General features: G+C 55.3%; 3 protein-coding genes across 6 annotated transcripts in view; 2 read left to right on the top strand and 1 right to left on the bottom strand.

The window, feature by feature from the left end:
• PDIK1L (PDLIM1 interacting kinase 1 like) overlaps positions 1-10480 on the top strand; it is a 43467-nt gene extending 32987 nt beyond the window's left edge. Inside the window, exons 1-3 of one of the 4 annotated variants that reach the window (XM_051637895.1) lie at positions 547-599; positions 1759-3319; positions 6817-10480. In XM_051637895.1, the coding sequence (XP_051493855.1) occupies positions 3035-3319; positions 6817-7557 (1026 nt within the window). In that variant the 5' untranslated portion in view covers positions 547-599; positions 1759-3034 and the 3' untranslated portion in view covers positions 7558-10480. Of the gene's footprint in view, positions 1-546; positions 600-756; positions 775-1602; positions 3320-6816 lie in introns of those variants that run through there. The other 3 variants (XM_051637892.1, XM_051637896.1, XM_051637894.1) reach the window with 3 other exon arrangements.
• A 5052-nt stretch (positions 10481-15532) lies between these two features.
• On the top strand, positions 15533-18120 carry FAM110D (family with sequence similarity 110 member D). Its single transcript, XM_051637897.1, has 2 exons — positions 15533-15617; positions 16562-18120. Exon 2 carries the CDS (start codon positions 16686-16688, stop codon positions 17697-17699), a length of 1014 nt encoding a protein of 337 aa, XP_051493857.1. The 5' UTR covers positions 15533-15617; positions 16562-16685; the 3' UTR covers positions 17700-18120.
• A 283-nt stretch (positions 18121-18403) lies between these two features.
• C21H1orf232 (chromosome 21 C1orf232 homolog) lies at positions 18404-19381 on the bottom strand. Its single transcript, XM_051637934.1, has 4 exons — positions 19280-19381; positions 19104-19190; positions 18919-19016; positions 18404-18662 (listed from the first exon to the last, which is right to left on the bottom strand). Exons 1-4 carry the CDS (start codon positions 19364-19366, stop codon positions 18404-18406), a joined length of 531 nt encoding a protein of 176 aa, XP_051493894.1. The 5' UTR covers positions 19367-19381.
• Between the last annotated feature and the right edge of the window lie 556 nt (positions 19382-19937).

Here is a 19937-nt window from a genome sequence, read left to right as displayed (position 1 = left end):
CCCCGAAAAAAAGAGGAGGGCAAAGTTGTGTGTGTGTGTTTGTGTGTTGCAAAGGGGTGTGAGTACAGGGTTGGGGGGCTGCAGAGAGGGATGCACGGGGAAGGATGCACAGGGATGGATGCTCAGGGATGGATGTTCAGGGATGCACAGGGATGGATGCTCCGGGATGCCCGGGATGCCCCGGAATGCTCGGGATGTCCCGGGATTAACAGGGACGGACGCCTCGGGATGCACAGGGATGGACGCTCCGGGATGCACGGGGATGCTCCGGGATGCTCTGGACGCCCCGGGATGCTCTGGACGCCCCGGGATGCACAGGGTGGGCGCCCCGAGATGTCCCGGGATGCCCCGGGATGCTCGGGACGCCCCGGGATGCACAGGGATGCCCCGGGATGCTCGGGACACACCCCCCCCCCCCCATCCCCCGGGCACGAGGCGGCGGCACCGACCGCGCGCGCCCCCGCGGCTGCGCGGGAACGCCCCGCGCGCGCCCCGCCCCCCAAGCAGCGGCGCGCGCCCGGCGCGGGGGGCGGGTCCGCGGCGGCGCGGGGAGCCCTGGCATGGCGGGCGGGCGGCGGCGCGGCGGGGCCGGCCCGGAGGTAACGCGCCCGCCGGTGCGGCCCGGCCCGGCTCGGTTCGGTTCGGGCGGCGGGGAGCGGGTCCGCGCACGGGGCCTCCCGCGGGCGGGCTGCGAGCGGTACCGGCGGGGGCGGGTTCCCGCTCAGGCTGCGGCTGCCGGGGTCAGACCCCGCTCCCCCAGCGAGCCGTGCCTCGGTAATTTCCCTCGGGAGCCCGGTGCCCGTGATGCCGCTGCAGGGCCGCAGTGACAGCCGCTTGCGGGGCCTCCCTGGGGGTGCGGGGACGGGAGGGGAGGGGGGTGATTTATTGTATTCCGTAATTCTGAGGCAGCCGGGGAGGAACAGGGCTTGCGCGGTGAGGTGCCCGCAGCCGGTTCCCGGGCCCGGCGGCAGCGCTGGGCCTGTGCCCGGCCCGGGGGGAGCTGCCATCAACCCGCTGGCCCTTGCAGGGAGCAGCCCGGGCCGCGGCGGGGCCGGGGCAGGCGGGGAGCGAGCCCAGCGCTCGGCAGAACGGCGGCTCCGCTCCGGGGAGCGCACGGCAGCCGGCGGAGCGCGGGGGGGACCCTTTTCTGCTCCTTCTGAACCCGAGGTGGGGGTGGTTGAGTAACGCCATCCATCCTTTCCCCGGCGGTTTGGCTGCTGGCCGGGGTTGCGGAGCCTGCTCTGCTCCCCGGCACGGGAAGGGCTGTTGGCCCATCGGGTGTTGGTGCCCAGGCTGTGATCTTAGTCTGCTCCTCACGGCGCTGCTGCAGGCTCAGAGCGTCTGCTGAGCAGAATTTCACGGTCGTGGGTTTTCTTGGGCACGTCACGTTTTGGTTCAAAATGAGGGGAGATGGAGGTTGGAGATGAGGAGGAAATTCTTGGGTGTGAGGGTGGTGAGAGCCTGGCCCAGGCTGCCCAGGGAAGCTGTGGCTGCCCCATCCTTGGCAGTGTTGAAGGGCAGGTTGGATGGGGCTTGGAGCAACCTGGGCTGGTGGGAGGTGTCCCTGCCCATGCAGGGGGTTGGATCTAGATGATCTTCAAGGTCCCTTCCAACCCAAACCACTCCATGATTCTATGATATGCAGCACAGAACTTTGCTGAAAGGTTAAACTGCCTGTGTAGTGTTACCATGAGACTGATGATACCTTTTTTCTCTCTCTTTCTTTTTTTTTTTCTCCTGTTTCCAAAAAAAAAAAAGTACCTAAAACTATGGAAATACTTGAAAGCTTCCTACTAATAACAGGCTGTTTCAATGTGGTCCTTATTGCCTGGTTTACTACATAAAGACTCTATTTATCACTGGCAACCTTACAAACTGTTATAGTTTTGAGATGCTAGCTGTGACTTTTATTTATTGGTGTCTCCTTCTGTTTGACCAGTGATAATTGGCTGGCCAAGCTTTGTTTTCCTGTCTATAGTCAGTGTCCCATTTTGGTCTGGTTGTGTGAAGGTGGTGCTGGTGTGTTTTGGCCTGTAATCTTGCAGGGAAATGTGCAGGGAGGGTCATAAATCTGTAGCAGTGTCTGGTGGCTTTTGTTTGTTTGTTTTTTTGTTTTTTCTTTTTCTCTGTGTGTCTCTTGTTTTACCTATAGAGCAATAGCTGAACTTTTGTCCTTGCCCCCATGAGCAAAAGTGCAAGTTAGATACTGGGTACAAGCTTCTGCACTGGGTTACCCTTTTTAACTTTTGGTCACTGTAGACTCCTCATTCAGAGGAGACAGGGTGGAAAAAACAAAGGAATGTTAAAAAAAATCAACTGGAAGGAGTCCAAAGCTTCCTTTTATCTTTGTAAAATAATGTAATGATTAAATTACAAGAGAAATATTGACCTACACAATCACCTCCATTAAGGGTAGTGTTAATTAAATCTGTTACTGCCCAACCCCAGGCTTCAGCTAGAACCTCTGCTCTCCCAGGTGTGGATGAGGAGCATGATTCCATACTGTTATTCCCAGATTCTGTGCTGTAATTCCCACAGATGTTCACAGAAGACACTGAGAGAAAAGAGCAGGAGTAGACGTGATAGTCCTGTCTTGGCACTGTGCAAGTCCAGGTTTGAATTGTTGCCACCTTGAAAACTGGGCTGTATTTGACAATATTCCCACCAAAAAGGATGTAATTTCACTTTTAGCTGGAGGTGTTTGCGGCCCCATCCCTGGAAGTGTCCAAGGCCAGGTTGGATGGGGCTTGGAGCAACCTGGTCTGGTGGGAGGCTTCCCTGCTCAGAGCAGGGAGGTTGGGACCTGGTGACCTTTAAGGTCCCTTCCAAGCTGAACCGTTCTATGATTCTAACTGGTCCATGGCAACAGGGTCAGGTTTACAGAAGAGCTTCTGGAATGCACCGTGGCCTTGGGAGCAACCTTGGAGACACTTTGGTAGGACAAGCCCTATGGGGGAAAATACCGCCCAGTTCTTGTTTCTAAGTTGTAGTTCTGTGGGTTTTTCCCCCTTCCCCAGAACCCTTGGTCTTGAAGATGGTGAGTAGCCAGCCTAAGTACGATCTAATACGAGAGGTTGGTCGTGGCAGTTATGGTGTGGTGTACGAAGCAGTCGTCAGGAAGACCTGTGCCCGGGTGGCGGTGAAAAAGATTCGGTGCCACGCGCCAGAGAACGTGGAACTGGCGCTGCGGGAGTTCTGGGCACTGAGCAGTATCAAGAGCCAGCACCCCAACGTCATTCACCTGGAGGAGTGCATCTTGCAGAAAGATGGTATGGTGCAGAAGATGTCCCATGGCTCCAATTCCTCCCTTTATTTACAGGTACATGAAGCTGAGGTGATGGGGGGGGGAAGAAATTAATGGGAGGGGAGGAGGTGGGTGGCAAGGATTATTGTTCACTTTTGGAGGTGTGTTCAGTTAGGAGAGGGCACTGTTTGCATTGTTCACACCCAAAAATTAGTGTTGGTCTTTAGAAGCCTGGAGAAGAGAAGGCTCCAGGGAGGCCTTAGAGCACCTTCCAGGGCCTGAAGGGGCTCCAGGAAAGCTGGGGAGGGGCTTGGGACAAGGGCAGGGAGGGAGAGGACAAGGGGGATGGATTAAAAATGGAAGAAGGGAGATTGAGGTTGGAGATGAGGAGGAAATTCTTGGCTGTGAGGGTGGTGAGAGCCTGGCCCAGGTTGCCCAGGGAAGCTGTGGCTGCCCCATCCCTGGCAGTGTTGAAGGGCAGGTTGGATGGGGCTTGGAGCAGCCTGGGCTGGTGGGAGGTGTCCCTGCCCATGCAGGGGGTTGGATCTAGATGATCTTCAAGGTCCCTTCCAACCCAAACCATCCCATGAATCTATGAAAAGAGTGTATCAACTGAACAATCACCTGCATATTGTAATTTGAGGCCATGCCCCTCCTAAAGACTCCAGAATTATTTTCTTTTAATGCCAACCTGCTTTAATAAGATGAGGAAACACCACAGGTGAAGCAGAGGGAGGTGCAGGCTGTTGTGTTACTTGGCAGAAGCTCTGCTGCAGGGTTAATGAGCAGACAAGCACTAATGTCTTGGGACAGAGCTCTGAGGGATTTCATAATCCCAGAGGTCCTTGGAAGAGGAAGTAGGCATCTTGATTTAGGAAGCAGATACTTAACATTCTTTCAGAAATAATAAGCAATTGACAGCATGCAGTGAGCTGTTTTCTTTCTAGATTAAGTAACTATTAATCTCTGAAAAGCAAGGTAAAGGTATGATAAATAAGGGAATAAACATTGCTTCCAGTCCATGATTACTGAAAGTCATTTAATTAGCCTTTACATTTGAAGACACACATTTTTGAAGAAGTAGCAGCTCTGGAAAGACTTCAGAAGAGAATTTGATTCTTTGCTTTGTAAAGAAGCTGCTGCAACTATAAATCATCCCCTGGCAGAAATTTGTGTCTCTGGTTTATAAACACAGTAGCTTGCTCAGTGTTTGTTGTGCTTCCCCCCCAGTCAGCTTTTAAAATTTAGGTTTTTATTGTTGCCATGCTTGCATGTCTAGTGCAGGACCTTCTGTTCCTGAACATTCCTCAGACAGCCCTTCATGGCTGGCCAGATCCTGAGTGCTGTAGGAGCCTGAGAAAGAGGATTCTTGCCTTGGTCAACTTGTTGTAGCTTGGTAGTTGTTGCTGACCTGGTTTCATCAAGGGATTAGGATAAAATCATACTGGCCAGCTGATGTGGGGGAAATGAGTGCCTTAGCTTCCTAGTCTTTAGTGAATCTGTGAGAGGCTGCAACAAACTTGGGGGCAGCTGTACAGAAGCAGAGTGGAACTGCAAGGTGGGGGGAGAAGGTTCCAGCTCATCTGCAAGGTTGGGTGGTGGTGTCTGTTGGCTGTGTAGATCTCACCCCTGTGGGACTCAAGCACTACAAATTGATTTCCTGCTCCAGAGAGCAGAGCAAAGGGCAGAGCTGAGCTGACTCTGAAGAGACCGGGGTCATTTTCTGACAGTGTGTGCTAAAATAGAGACAATCAGCTCTGCCTTGGCTTGCCCTCTCCTCTCCCCACCCTGGGTGATACTGCCTGACAGAACTAAAGGGTGCAGTGTGTTGGGGGTCAGGGGGGTTTTGGTGTCTCCTGGAGGGTTTTGTGTGGGTGATTAACTCGTGTTAGCTGAGCTGAGTCAGGAAAGAGTCCCAAGCCAGCCTGGTCCACTGGTGCTTTGCCACCCTCACAGAGGTGGTGCTGGGTTCTGGTGTCTGAACTGAGGTGCCAGTGCAGCTTCTGTAGGGCTGTGGGGAGGGCAGAGCCGTGTGGGTGCTCCCTTGGCCAGGGAGCCTCCCTGCTGCCCTCTGATACCCTAATCTCACTGTTACTGTCTGTAAACCTACCTACGTAGTTTTCTAGTTCTAACATGGATTTACTGGTTTAAGTTGCTCCTGTTTGAGTACTAGTTGTACTAGATAGCTGTAAATTGCTAGTCATTTTGGTCTTGGGTAGAGAAGGTCACTTTTTGAGAGGTATTTTAAAATGCTTTTAAAAATCTTAATAGCTACCCTTATTTTTCAAAGCCTGTAGGAGTCACCTTTGGGTTAGTCTATGTTGTTTTACTACTAACAGCACTAATTGCAAGCCTGGCCTTGCAGAGCATGCCAAGAGCCACCTTAGAGGAGCTGAAGAAGCAAAGGTGTAGTGGTGTAAACAAGATTAGTAAAACTGTTTGCTGGTTTTACTTGGCTTTTTGCATGGAGCAGCTTTTTAGAACTGGCTGCTCGAGCTCCTCACTGCTTGTATTTTAGAAAACAGTGGGTTGTGCTGGTGGGAAAGGTGTTCTGTGCAGGGGCTGTTTAGATGAACCTTTTACATTCAGATGGTATATTCAGGTCCAGGGAGGTGATTTTTGTCCCTCTACTCCACACTCGTGAGACCCCACCTGGAGATCTGTGTCCAGGTCTGGAGCCCCCAACACAGGAAGCACATAGAGCTCTTGGAACATGTCCAGGGGAGGCCATGGAGATGATCTAAAGGCTGAAGCAGCTCTGCTCTGGAGACAGGCTGGGAGAGTTGGGGTGTTGAGCCTGGAGAAGAGAAGGCTCCAGGGAGACCTTAGAGCAGCTTCCAGGGCCTGAAGGGGCTCCAGGAAAGCTGGGGAGGGACTTGGGACAAGGGCAGGGAGGGAGAGGATGAGAGGGAATGGGTTAAAACTGGAAGAGGGGAGATTGAGATATTGAGAAGAAAAGTTGAGGCTGCCCTGGCAGTGTTGAAGGGCAGGTTGGATGGGGCTTGGAGCAACCTGGGCTGGTGAGAGGTGTCCCTGCCCATGCAGGGGGTGGGACTGGATGATCTTGGAGGTCCCTTCCCACCCAAACCAGTCCATGATTCGATACGTACAGAACAGAAAATAGGCTTTACAAAAAAAAAGAAAATCTATTTTCAGCAAATAGAACCCCCTGGCACTGTTGGGAGTTACTTGTTGAAGCTCTGCTTGTAGATTCAAGTTGTTATTCAAGTGGGTGGGACGGGCTGTGTGGGGGTGGGACAGTGTCCAGCTGAAACAGATGGGAGGGCAATGGCCCCTCCATATCTTTCAAAATGCTGTTATCAGGGTCTGGCTTCTGGGCAGGAGCCTGGGCCTGATATGCTTCGCACACACGAAAATAAGGAGGCTGTCAAGTACATTGTGATTTTAGTTTTATTTTTCCACCCTACATTTTGCATAGTTTTGTTTTCCCCAGTTGCCACGTCTCACCCCCTGGATTGCCTGGAAGATCCCAACTTTGTGCGTTTTTTCCATCCTATCTTTGCATTCTTGTGACCATCAGGTAGTTGTGACATTTCTTTCCCTCCTTGCAGCTTGTAGAGACCTCATTGAAAGGAGAAATAGTCTTTGACCCCAGAAGTGCTTATTACCTCTGGTTTGTGATGGATTTCTGTGATGGAGGAGACATGAACGAGTACCTGCTGTCCCGGAAACCCAACCGCAAGACCAACACCAGCTTCATGCTCCAGCTCAGCAGTGCCCTGGCCTTCCTGCACAAAAACCAGATCATTCATCGTGATCTCAAGCCTGACAATATCCTGATATCTCAGAGCAGGGTGGATGCAACTGACTCAGAGCCAACCCTGAAAGTAGCTGATTTTGGGCTGAGCAAGGTCTGTTCAGCCTCGGGGCAGAACCCTGAGGAACCCGTCAATGTAAATAAGTGTTTCCTATCAACTGCCTGTGGGACTGATTTCTATATGGCCCCAGAAGTCTGGGAAGGACACTACACTGCCAAAGCAGACATCTTTGCCTTGGGAATTATAATCTGGGCAATGTTGGAAAGAATCACCTTCATAGACACGGAAACAAAGAAGGAACTTCTGGGGAGTTACGTGAAGCAGGGGACGACCATCGTGCCTGTGGGTGAGGCCCTGCTGGAGAACCCCAAGATGGAACTTCTCATCCCTGTGAAGAAGAAATCCATGAATGCTCGGATGAAGCAGCTGCTGAAGGAGATGCTGGCAGCCAACCCCCAGGACCGACCTGATGCTTTTGAGCTGGAGCTGCGTTTAGTCAACATTGCTTTTAAAGACACCAGCTGGGAGACATGACCCGGGGAGGGGGGGCCATGTCCCTGCCCACAGTGCTGCTCCTCCCCCAGCTGATGGTGCAACTGAATGGCAGTAAAAGAAACCAGCCTGAACCCCAACCTGCAAGGTGTCGTTTCTACCAGGAATCTCTGTTTCTTTTTTTTTTTTTGAGTGTCACAAATGATAGGGGGTGTGAGCTGGTCCTTGTGTTAACCCTTGAGTTGGTGTGTGTAATCCTGGGGAGTTCCATGCAAGTGTAAGATGTGACCATGTTTGTTTGTGTTCACTGGGCAGTGGGATGTCTGAAGAGCTGAGACTTGATTTCCAGCACCATGTCACGGAGTATTTCATACATTCCAGTTTCCTATGTCAGTATTAGGAAATCTCATGGGAAAAAAAAAAAAAGAGGTTTGCATGCTGGTAGTGCAAATCTTCAGGCTTTGTAAAGTAATTCTGTGTATATATTTATGTTTATGAGTGACTGGGAGTGAATGCCACTTTTCTTAAATTATTTGCTATGGGTCTGAATGATTGGGGTCTGCTAGAAAATGAGGTGAAGGAGATAAATGAGAAGCATTCCTTCTTCTCCAGGCCTGAATAACTTTATTATTTATTTTTGTTATTGAATGTCAAAGATAGGGTCTGAGACTTGACTTTGTAGACAAAAAAAAAAACCAAAACCCAACATGCAATGCAAGGGGAACAGCAGCTTTTTAAAGTGCTGACATGGCCAAGCTTAGCACTTCCAGCTTAATGAGCTCTTCACTGAGGGAGTCAAGTAACAAATGTGTGCAATCAGGTGCCAGCATGTTGGCTAGTTCATTAATGATTCAATTTTGCTTTCTTCTAGGAATCAAATTCTTTATTAATCAGTTCACCTACAGTTGCACAAGATGCTCTCTCTTACTCTTGTATCTGTAGTCCAAGAGCACCTCGAGGATGGGTGACAGCAGAGTCCTGTGGGCTTAGTCCTTGGAAATGTGGAAGAGGGAATCCAGCAGTGTAAGGTTGTGTTGAAGAATCTTTTCAGATTCTTCAAAATAAGGTGGCAGCACAGTTTTTCTGTGAATTGAATCTGAACTTGTCATTCTGGTTGTGGCCTCTTCCCTCCTGGCGCTGCCTCTGACCTGGTGCTGATGAGGAGATAAAGCAGGGACTGTTTGTCTTGTAGAACACACCTCAAACAGACTCAAAACTCAGGCACTGGTATGTGGAAGGGATTTGTGTGGCAGCCTGGGCTGATTTGTTGTGATTTCTTTTCCTCCTCTTAAAGAAGGAATGCTTCTTTGAAAGCACGGAGGGTGGGATGGAAAGCTTTGGAGTGGTTGAAAGGCTGCTGCTCCCCAGCTCCTGTTCCAGAGCAGCAGAGGGATCTGCCAAGAGAGGTTTCCCTGAGGCCACCTGAGGCACAGAGGCTGCTTTGTAACAGCACAACTCTTTGCTGCTTTGGATGCAGCACTGTGACCTTTCTCATCGATTTGACCTTTTGGGAAAGAGAGTCTTAAAAATAGCCTTTTAAAGCTGCAACAAAGGCTGGCTTTCTTAGTAAAATCCATTTCATGGCTTTTTCTCCCCAAACCTTAGCTGAAAACTGCCATAACTATTCCCCTGTAGAACTTGCTTCTCAGATGCTACTGCCTCTTCAGGCTGTGGGAGCAGTTCTGGTCAATCAGTGTTTATTCTGAGTGTGAATAAACAGCACAAACAACATTTTTTCTTCTTCCAGAAGCAAAAAATCCTGATTCTACCCAACTTCTGAGGCTTTCCAGGCTGCAGCTGTGCTTGCTGGGTGCTGTGCAGGGCTGGTGACAGGTCCCCAGGGGGCTCAGTCCTTAATTTTTCCTGATCTGCTTCACTTTATAGTTTAAGGCAAGTTGTCTGCACAGTGATTCTCAGACAAATACACTTTGTCTCTGAGCACGACGCTGTAGTAGTGACTTTTGGATCCAGCATTCCCAAGGAGATCAGAGCTCCTCACTCCAGCCTTGGTGGCAGGCTCAGAGGTGACCGTGTGGCCTGTGTGGGTGTCCCAGTGTCACCCCTTCCCTGCAGGGAGCTCAGCCTGCAAAACTTGGAGTAACTTCTGTGAGTAACCAGGACGAGAGATCAGTCTGTTCTCATGTTCTAGGAGCAGAGACAGGATTGTTCTTGTGTTCTCATCTTTTCACCTAGTTCAGGACAGGTGAAACCTCAGCTTGTTACTGAAAGGAGGAAGGAAAGCAAACCTTGGGGTCAGTCCCAGCTCTCTCTCATGGTACTGACATTTCAGCCTGAGTTTTTAAAGCTTTAACATGTTCAACTTCAGAGCTTTTTACAAACAACTTGCTGACTTCCTCCTCTCTTGCCCTCCCAGGAGTCAGAATTAACTTATCTTAAAGTTCTACTCTTTGAAGGTGCTTTGCAAATCACCTGATTCTCCTCTGAAGTATTTCAAGGGATGAACGTGCTGCCTGCTGTGCAAAACCAAGTGCTGGGGAATGGCACAGGGAAGTCTGCTGGTTTTTCTGGGCTTGTTTTGTGTGGGTTTTTTTTGACTCCCAAAGTGTTTCTTTGCACTGATTGCCACTTTAAAGGGTGGGGGTACCCAAAAATCCCTCTCGTGGTGCTTAGCCTTGCTGTTGGGTGACACTGTTTCCTTGGTAGTCCTTCAGGTCTGTGTCCTCTGAGGTGTTGGTTGTCTGAGGTCATTGTTTTAAAACCTCTGGTAAAATTGTTGTAGCAGCTACAGAGTTTTTCACCAGCATGACACGAAGTCAAGATCCTTTTCAGCACTCAGATTTACTATTTTTGGTTGTTGTTGTTTCGAATCTTTCTTTTAAAAACTGTAAAATATATTTTACAGAGAATTTATAATGGGGAAAAATTATTGTGTAATTTATTAAGTTCATGACTGTTTGGTTTTGCTTTTTTTTTTTTTTTTGAAATAAAACCTGAATTTCCATGACGTTTCTGAACTTCCTACAGAGAAATAATTTCAGCAATGTCATGTAGCTGTCAGCAAAGCTCCCAGAGGGTTTACTTGCAGTGCCAGGACAGAAGCTGTAGTAGTTGATCACCAACCAGTGCTCTTCTGGACATGTTTTATTTCCAAAGAGGGGATTAAAGACCTAAAAAAAGGCATTCCTGCATCCAGTACTTGCTCAAAGCTGTGATTACAAGCAGGCTGAGAACCACCCTGGGCTGTGGGGAGGTCTCTGGCAGGCTCTGCCCACCCCACTACTGGTACTACTGCATTTTTGAGGGGTGTAAATAAGTGCTGCTGCTCTCCTAGGCACTGTTGTTCCTCCTGCTGAAATGAGCCTTTTCTCTCGAGTTTCTGTGTGTGCCAGGGCAGGATTTTGCCCCAAAAGCTGCCAGCTCTTGTGCTGTGGCTGAACCCCGTTTCCCCCCACCCCCTGCAGAGAGCTGAAGGTGTTAAACTGCAGAGATAAAGAGTTAGAAAATAACAGAAACACCATTACTGACACATCATGCGAGAGTCTAGGAGTCATTTGCATGTTTTTAATTACCAGTGCTCTGAAAAAAAGGGCTGTGCAGGCTGGGAGTGGGAATAGTACAGGCTGGAAATGCTGTGGATTGTTTTGGCTCCCCAATTTTTCTTTTACCCCCCCAAACCCGAGCTCAGCCTCTCCCCTGTGTCACTGCCCATGGATTCCTGGTGCCAGGAAGAGGCAGATTCCCCACCTGGCAGGAGCTGTGTGGTCAAATCTGTTAAGTCAAGAGAGTCATTGTAAAAGAGAGAGGGACCTAAATGTAGATTTTTTTAAATTATTATTATTAAAAGATAAGCACTTTAATTAGAGGAGAAAGTCACACCCATGATTAGTTGTAAGAGTGGTGACTTTTTTACAAGCTAAATACAAAACAAAGGAAACACACTTGACTTAGATCAAGTCCATAGAAGAAGGGAAAAAAATCTCCCAGGAATTCCTTCCCAGATGCAGGAATTAGATGTACCTGGGGCTGCACCTCAGCTCCAATGACCTCTGCTTTGTTTTCCTTGCCCTGCAGCACCCTGAGGCCTGGGGCTCCAGCTTGTCCAGCCTGTTCCCTCGGGCAGGGCTTGGCCAGGGGATCCCAGCTCTGCAGTGCCAGGATGAGGGAACTCACCTTGTTGGGATGTTTGCTTTTTGTTGGTTTCAGATGAGTTTTCCTTCACCCCAGCCAATCTTGGCTGCAGTGTTAAGGACAGAGGTTGCTTTGGGGTTGGGATCCAGCCCAGTGCCCGTCCCCCTTGGCCAGGAGCCCTCGCTTTGGAGAAACAACTTTCCAGACTGGCCTTTGGACTGTGGGCAGCACAAACAAGTGACTCTGTGCTTTGCTTTTCCCTTTGATCCACCAGTATCCCATGAATCCTTCCGTGAGGTATCGGTGGTTAAGTGTTCTTAATCCTTACCAGTGAACACAAGGATTTGTCCCCTGGAGAACTAGTGAAGAGTGTTTCATCTACCAGCTCCAAGTGCTGAGCTCTGGCACTTTGGTTTCCCTTCCGGCCTGAGCAGCTGTTCATGCAAAGTGCAGTTTCTGCTCTGAAGTGCAGGAGGACAGGGATGTATCTGAAGTGCCACAGCCTCCCCCACCCCAGTGTCTGTGCTGTTTGGGAAGGGGTGGGAGGTGGGAGTACAAGACCAAACTGCTGCAGATCTCTGCTCACCAGCTCCGTGAGCATTTTTTGGGAGGGTCTGAGAGCACACACTCTTACCAGCAAAGCACAAAGTGGCTGAGTGACCTGAAGGATGAGCTACCAGCACCACTGTGCCACTGCTGTGAGAGGAGCTACAGCCCAGGCCACGTTCTTCTTAAATCCCAGATGAATTTCCAGGTTATTTGGCTGCCCAAAGCAGAAAGCAGCTGGAGCCAGTGCAGGGCCCTGGGCTGAGCCATGGGGCTGAGCTGGTGAGTAGTGGCTGGAGCTGTGGCACTTGGAGCTCCCATCCCACACACTCCGCCAGGTGAAGTGTGCTGGAGGACACAGCTCACTTTGTGTTGTCCTCAGGAGGACAAAGGGAGATGCAGTGACATCACTGCAACTGCTCAGAGGCCTCTTCAGCCTCTGGGATTTGAGATGAAAACAGATGCAACCCAAAAAGCTCTGCAGGTCCCTTGCAGCAGGTGGTGGGTCCAGCCCAGATGTTCATCTCTGACCCTGGGGAGTTTTCCCTCAACCCCAGCAGCTCCTGCCATCTCTGCCTGTCCTGTTGGTCCCTGTGGTCCCAGCACTGACCTGTTTTGTTTCCAGGACAGCTGGCAGCAGCCAGCCACCCCCCAGGGTGCCACCATCCATGGGAGCCTCAGTGTCTTCTCCTGGGCTCAGCTGCTGTCTAGTTCCTGCTTGCACCAACTTGTGGGTGGCTGCCTCAGATTAGGTGGTGGTTTCAGATTTATTCATGCCCATCTGAGCCCTTGGTATTTTTAAACTTGTAGAGCAAGCCCTGAGCTCCTGCCCTGTCCCGAAGGAAAGTGCCTGGGCCCTCCTGGCATGTGGCCACCCAGCTCCCATGGGCTCCTCTCCAGGTGGTGGCATTTGCATGGACCTCAGACCAGAAAGAGCTTTTGTGGGTTGGGAAAGAAAACCAGCAAGTAGAAACAGATGTCTGTGTGATCAGGTGCTGCTGTCGTGGTGGAGTTAAAGTGATACTGATTCTTTTTATTATTTTTACAGGAGAAATGCGTCTGGAAAGGACTCGATGGGTGTCCCTCAGCAGCCTCAGGTGTCCCCTGCCTGCTCACCTGGATCTGTCAGAGTGGCACTGGGAGCCCTGTGCTGGCCGTGCTGCTCTGCTGCTGCTCCTCCTCCTGGGGTGGGCTGTCATTAGCAGGGCTAGTGTCCCCCCTTTCCCATGGGCCAGGAGGGAGGAGGGCTTGTGGGGAGCAGGGCTGGTTGATGGGGAGCTGGACATGGTCTGAAAAGTGACAAAGGGAGTGTCTGTGCTGGGGGACTTGTGACCTTTGAGGAATTGCTCAGAATTCCTCTCCCAGACCAATGGCTGGAAGTTTCCATGTGGCCTGACCTGGGTTGTGCCTGGGGTTGCTTTGCTTGCCTGGCACTGTGCTTGCTTCCTGTTGTTCCAGGAGGGAAGCAGAGCCCCCCAGAGAGCAGGGAGCACCTTGTGATTGCTCTGGGGAACCTTAAATAATGACCAGGGACTTGGAGCATCCATGTGAGTAAGAAACCCCACCTGGTGCATTTACAGGAGGCTCATTAGTGGGGTAAATCCTGGAAGTCAAAGGGATGAAACAAACCCTCATCACCTCCCCAGGGGAGGTGGGAGCTGCCTGGAATCCTAATGCCAGGAAGGGCCCTTCAAACCCTCCCTCTTAGTATTTTCCCAAAGGGAATCTGCCTTGTCCAAAGATAACAGTTCAACAGTGAGTGCCTGGTGGGTGATCCAAGGAGGAGCTGGAGGGGAGGGCTGGGACAAACATTTGGTAGGAGCATCCCATGGGAACAACCTGCATCCGCCTGAGAAAGGTGAATCCAAGGCTGCTCTTACTCACTTGTGGCTTTACTGGAACGGCCATCGGGATTCCAGCTTGGAAAATAAAACCTGTCCTAATAAACAGTGATTCATCTTGCCTGCAGTTACAAAGAAGGTCCTGTCGGCTGCCCCTCTCCCACATGAGAACCCAGGTGCTCTCTTTCCAGGGTGGATTCCCAGGGCTGCCACAGGTTTCTCCCATCACTCAGCCCCATCCTTTTCCCCATCTTCCTCTGGAGACAACTGGCTTTGCTCCAGCGTGGCCACATCCTGCACACAGAGCCCAAGCCCTGCTGGGAGCTGCCTGTGCTGCCCCCCTCCCGGTTTATTAGAATAGAATAGGTGGGTTGTCCCTTCCTTGCTTTCACTGGGAATTTTTTTCCGGTGCTGGCAGAGCTTGCCCGAGCCCTGGCTGCTCTCATCCTGCTCAGTCTCCATTTTCACCTCGATTTTCGTCAGCCCAGGAGTCCTGGCCCCTTCCTGGCACCGGAGCTGTCTCTCAGGGAGGTGCTGGATACCGACCCAGCCCCGGTTCCCAGCAGGAAGGAACTGGGGTGGAGGTCAGCAGTGCCTGGAGACGGGTCCCCTCTCATCCAGGGACCATGGATCCTGGGGATGGATGCCATGGCTTTGTCCCCTCTGGAGTCCCCTAAGCCCCTGCGAGCATGGGCTGTGCCCCAGCTCCCCATCCATACTGGCTGTCAGAGGGACTGGGGGGTTTCTGTGGAGCACCAGGTGCTTTCTCCCACCCTGCTCCAAGCCCAGCTTGGGGTGCAGCATGTCCTCCTCCCCCTCCATGTGTCATTGCTGCAATACCACGTCTGCAGCCCCCCAGGCAGGCGCTGGGGATGGGGGCTGGGGGCTGCCCCCATGGGAGTGCTCAGCCCTCGGGAAGGGGAGAGGGCAGCCTAAAAATAACCCCTGGGCCAGCTCCAGCCCATTGTGGCTTCCTGCGATTTACAGCCCTTCCCAGAGGGGGAAGAGGAGGCAGGAACCGGCCTGGCTTCAGGGCTGGCTTTGACTCTTTCACCACCAGTAGAGAAGGTACCAGAAGGACCCTTCCTCCTTCTTCCCCCTCGCCAGCCTTGGGGCCAGGGTGGGATCCTGGGGAAGGGGATCAGGGTGGGAAACTGCTCCTGAGCTGCACCCAGCAGCTCAGGGTGGATGTGGGAGAAGCTGCCTGTGTGGACATGGTTTCCTTGTCCTATTCCTGATGCCCCGTGTGCTGCGGGGGATGGAGAGACTCTGTCCTGCCTGGGAGGAGGCAAGAGATCTCTGCTGTGGATCCCAAAATCCCAGCCAGGCTCTCGCAGGGAGGAAGAGAGCTGGCAGAGGTGAGCTGGAGCTGCAGCAGGAGGAGGGTTAACTCTGGCTGGGCAGGGCTTCGGGGGGTGTGAAGGCTGTGGAGGGGCAGGGAGAACACAGGGTGGGCTCCTGCGGACGGGGCCGGGCTGGCAGGGGTTAACGGGGTGGCTCTTCCTCTTCCTCACCCTCTATATGAGGCTCGGCAACTCTGGACTCCGTTTGCTGAGGGGCAGGAGCAGAGAGAGACTGGAGCATCCCTGCATCCCGTCTCTGAATCCCATCCCTGCCTGGGCTCAGGTGAGTACCCTCCAGACTCTGAATCCAGCAGCTCAGCACGGGTCCCGGCAGCGGGGCTGGGCTGGGGGCGGGCGGGGACACGGGCAGTCGTGTCCTGGTGGGTTGAAGCCAGTGGGTGATGGGACTGTGTGCCCGGGGCAGCCCCTCAGCACTGGGGGAGGCTGGGGGGGCTCATCCCTTGGGAGCACAGACCAGACAAACCGCGTGGCTGTACCAGGGGATGGATGCGGTGCTGGAGCCGCGGGCTGGGTGTGGAGGAGCATGGGCAGGTGGCTCCAGGGCTCTGCTCTCTAGTGAGTCCTGCTCTGCCCGGCCCCGTGTCCCCGCTGTCACCTCGGGAGGCTGTGGGGCTGGGTCAGCTGCTCTTCACAGCCATTCGATCCTCTTCTGCTCAGCAGAGGAACCATCTGCTTTGGGTATTTATTGCCCCTGGGTCAAGCTCCAGACCCCCCCACCTGGCACCTGCCTCCACCGCTGCTGGATTCACATTCCCAGGATGCTGGGGTACAGCTCAGCACCCCAGGGTGGATAAAAAGCCCCGTTGCTCCACGACTCCCACGGAATGAGCGGGAGCAGGACCCTCCCTCCCAGGCAGCCGAGCTCAGCCCGGCTGCGGGGACCACGGCACAGACACCCCCAAAACATCCCCCAGCCCCTGCCGGGGCTGCAGACCCAGCGGGGGGCAGCTGGCCAGCTCAGCACAGGGGCTTTGTTCTCCTGTCTCTGCTCTCAGAAAGATAAGGTGACCAGTCCCGGTATTTTTTCCTGTTGGAAGCCACTGCTGGGATGTGGGTGAAGCCGGCGGATGCTCGGCGCTTCGCTCTTCCTGCCCACGGGCTGTTCCTGCCTGGCAGGGCTCGCTGCCCCCTCCCTGCCTCCTTGAGGGGACCCCCAGCCCCACTTTGCCCCCCAGCGCTGACCCTGGCTCTCCTCTCTCCTCCCAGGGTCAAAATCCAGAAACCGAGTGGAGCTTTGGGATCCCCCCCAGCTGCAGCACCAGAGCCCCCCTCCTCCCGGGAGGATCAAAGCCACCAGAGGTGCCATTTCGGGGCTGGGGGGGGGGGGGTGATGGTGCCCCTGGGCAGCCCCTCTCTCGCTGTCTGTGCCTCCAGCAACCTGCGCTTGGTGACCCCCGGCCGCGGATCCCCCCTGGCCTGGCTGAACCGGGGTCCCGAGTGCCGGGGGGGCAGCGGGGGTCGGGTACCCAGCGCCGTGGAGCGGCTGGAGGCAGATAAAGCCAAGTACGTGAAGTCGCAGCAGGTGATCAACAGCCGGCAGGAGCCGGCGCTGCGGGGCTGCTCGCCCCGGCTCTCCCCCCGCGGCCGGCGCCTCCTGGCCCGTCAGCAGTGCAACGAGTTGTGTCAGGGCTCGGAGCCCAGGAAGCTGCCGTGTCCTCAGTCCCCCGTGTCCCGCCGGGCGGGTGGCAGGCGCCTGCTGAGACCCGACTCCCTCATCATCTACCGGCAGAAACGGGACTGCTCGGGAGGAGACAAGGAGAACGCCAAGAGCTCCGGGCTGGTGCGACGGCTCTTCCAGGGATCCCTCAGAGACACACCCCCCAGCTCCCCTCCGGCCAGGGGGCTGGATGAGGGGCCACCAGCTCCCCAGAGCCCCGAGACCCCCATGCTGTGGGTGCCTGCGGGGAAGGAGGAGGAGAGGACGCCGGGTGCCAGCAGCGGTGGCGGCAGCGGTGACATCTTCCCTGTGCCCGGTAGCCCCGTGGCCCAGCCCCCCCAGCCCCCCAGCAAGCAGGCGCTGGCCCTGCGCGTGTCCCTGCCGCTCTCGGAGCAGGAGAGGTTCTTTAACTATTGCGGGTTGGACCGGGGGCTGGTGGAGCTGCTGGGGCAGGAGCGGTTCGGGCCGGCGGGCTGGGACAACGGCTCGGGTCGGCTCCACGGATCCTGCGAGTCGGAGGCCGGGAGAGCCTCGGGGGGCAGCGAGGGGGGCGAGGGGCCGAGCGAGGAGGAGCCGGACACCCGGCTGAGCTCTGGTGTCTCGGTGGTGGAACGCAACGCCCGTGTCATCAAGTGGCTCTACGGCTGCCAGAGAGCCTGGGCGGCTGCCAAGGAGTCCACCGTGTGAGCAGGAACAGCCCGGGTGGGGACAGGGACATCCGTGTGGGTCCCGCCTGCTGGATGTGTCCCTCACTGGACACTGTCAATGGGCTGGTGGCATTGCTGGTCCTGGTGGCACCGCTGATCCTGGTGCCATGGGTCTGCTGGGGCTGGGAGGGCCACCAGGTCTACCCTGGCCCCCCCAGAGCCACCAGGTTTACCCTGGACCCAGGGCTGAGGGCTGGGTGGGGGGCACCCGAGGGGCAGATGGGGAAGGGGCTCCCCTGGTGAGGCTCTCCCTGACCTGGCAGGCTGCTGTTCCCCTGCCACAGCGGCCTGGAGGGGTGGGGAGAGCAGCACCCACCCCACAACCCCCTTCTCCCCAGAAAAAAGGGGATACTGGGGCCAGAGCAGCTCTCAATAAACCGATTTGTTTGTTTTTTTTTTTTTTCTAGCCTGGCAGGGTGCGTGGTTGGTGTGGGCAGAGCCCAGGCTGCGTGGGCGGGGGGGGCTGCTTTGGGGCCGGGGGGTGTCATCTCCCCATCCCCACCGTGTGATGGGGCTGCTGGGGGGAGGTTAGGGTGAAAAAAGCACCAGGCTCAGGGAAAAGGGGCATCTCGGCGTCTTTAGTGCAGACGTGTCCCCGAAACCCACCACGGAACCCTGGGGCACGGTCTGGGGGGCTGCCCACCCTGTTGGAGAGTCTGGCCCTCTCCTCCTCCTCCTTCTCCTCTAATTGCCCTTGGGGGCAGTTTTATTCCGGATTTCAGCCAGTTTGCCGGTCAGGAAGCCCCAGTGGAACGCCCCTTCCTCCGGCTCCCGCAGGTCGCTGTCATCCTCACCCGGTGGCTCCCCGGGGCTCTCATCCGGCTCCGGGGGGGACACCCCCGTGTCTGGCCCCGCCGCCTGCTGCCACTTGGCAACAAAGAGCTCCCACAGGTCGGGCTCCTTCTGGAAGGGGGACGGCTCGGGTGGCGAGGCGGCCAGCGGGCTGGGGAGAGAGCAAGAGTGGGGACGTCAGCCTGGGGACCCTTCTTGAGGGGTCCCGCAGTGGCCAGGACCGGGACCCCCACGCCCTGCCGTGTTCCCCCTCCATATCACTCCCCCTGCTTCTGCCCCCCATCCCAGCCCTGTTGGGTACAGGCAGAGGAGAGGGATGCAGGTGACAGGATGGGGGGATGTGGGGGCTCAAACGGATTCCGGCTAGGGGGTCCCACCCCCCGCCCCCCAACCGAGCTGCAACTTACTGGTCTGCGCAGGACTCTGGGCTGAGCAGCTGGTCCTCGTCCTCACGGGTGAAGAGGGACGAAAGCGTCCTCCAGCCCCGGGCACCCACCCCCTGCACCTGCGGGGAAGCAGCACCGGCTCACCGGGGACATCCAGGTCCTGGCAGACCCTCCTCAGCCCCTAGTCCCCCCAGCCCCCTCCTCACCTTCCTCGCCAGCTGGGACACAGGGCTGGGTCCCTCCTCCATCAGCGCGGGGGGCTTGGCTGTCTCCATCAGCTCGGGGGAGTCTCCCTGCAATGAAGCCCCCATGTGAGGGCAGAGGCGGTTGGTCACCCCATTTTGGGGGGACCTAGGCTTGGCAGTGACCCACCCCACCCTACCTCCTCCTGCAGAGCCCCGTCTGCCCGCGCTCCCCCCAGGGTCTGCAGCACTTTGGCCTTGTAGAGCCTCCAGAAGCCCTGGCTCATGCTGAGGGGCTTAGCGGGGCCAGGAGCCGGTGGGTGCCGCGGGGAGTGGGAGGGGTGCGGGCCCCCCCCCCCGCAGCGCCCCGGTGATCCAGTGGCTTCATTAAAGTTTCAGGGGCCACTTCCAATGCACAAAGGGGAACCTGAGCCCAGCCTGAGCTGGGGGCAGCACGGGGGCAGCTGCTCTGGTCATCCCCAATCCCCCCCCCCCCGCCTCTGGCCCAGCCTACCCAGTACCCCTCATCCACAGGGAACCCCAAAGGCTGGGCCCGCCTTAAGCCCACAGTGCAGAGCAGATGCTGGGGCTCGGCGCTCCCCCTGTCGCGGGTCCCCATCCATAATTGATCACTACGGACCGGAGTCGGGGGGGGGGGGGGGGGAAAGGAAACCCGATCAGTGGCGGGACACGTGGTGCTGAGCCCTCCCCAACTCATCACACCAGTGACCGGGGCAGCACGGGTCCCGGTCACCCCAAGGCCAGGCCCTGTGGCAGGGCAGCCTGGGGACAGCCGCCATCGGGTGGCATCTCCCTGGGGGGGGACGCGGATGTGCCCTGGGGACACAGGCCGGTCCC

Source organism: Apus apus, chromosome 21, assembly GCF_020740795.1.
Source record: "Apus apus isolate bApuApu2 chromosome 21, bApuApu2.pri.cur, whole genome shotgun sequence".
In the NCBI taxonomy this organism is placed as follows: domain Eukaryota; kingdom Metazoa; phylum Chordata; class Aves; order Apodiformes; family Apodidae; genus Apus; species Apus apus.
This window is presented reverse-complemented; position numbering and strand designations above follow the sequence as displayed.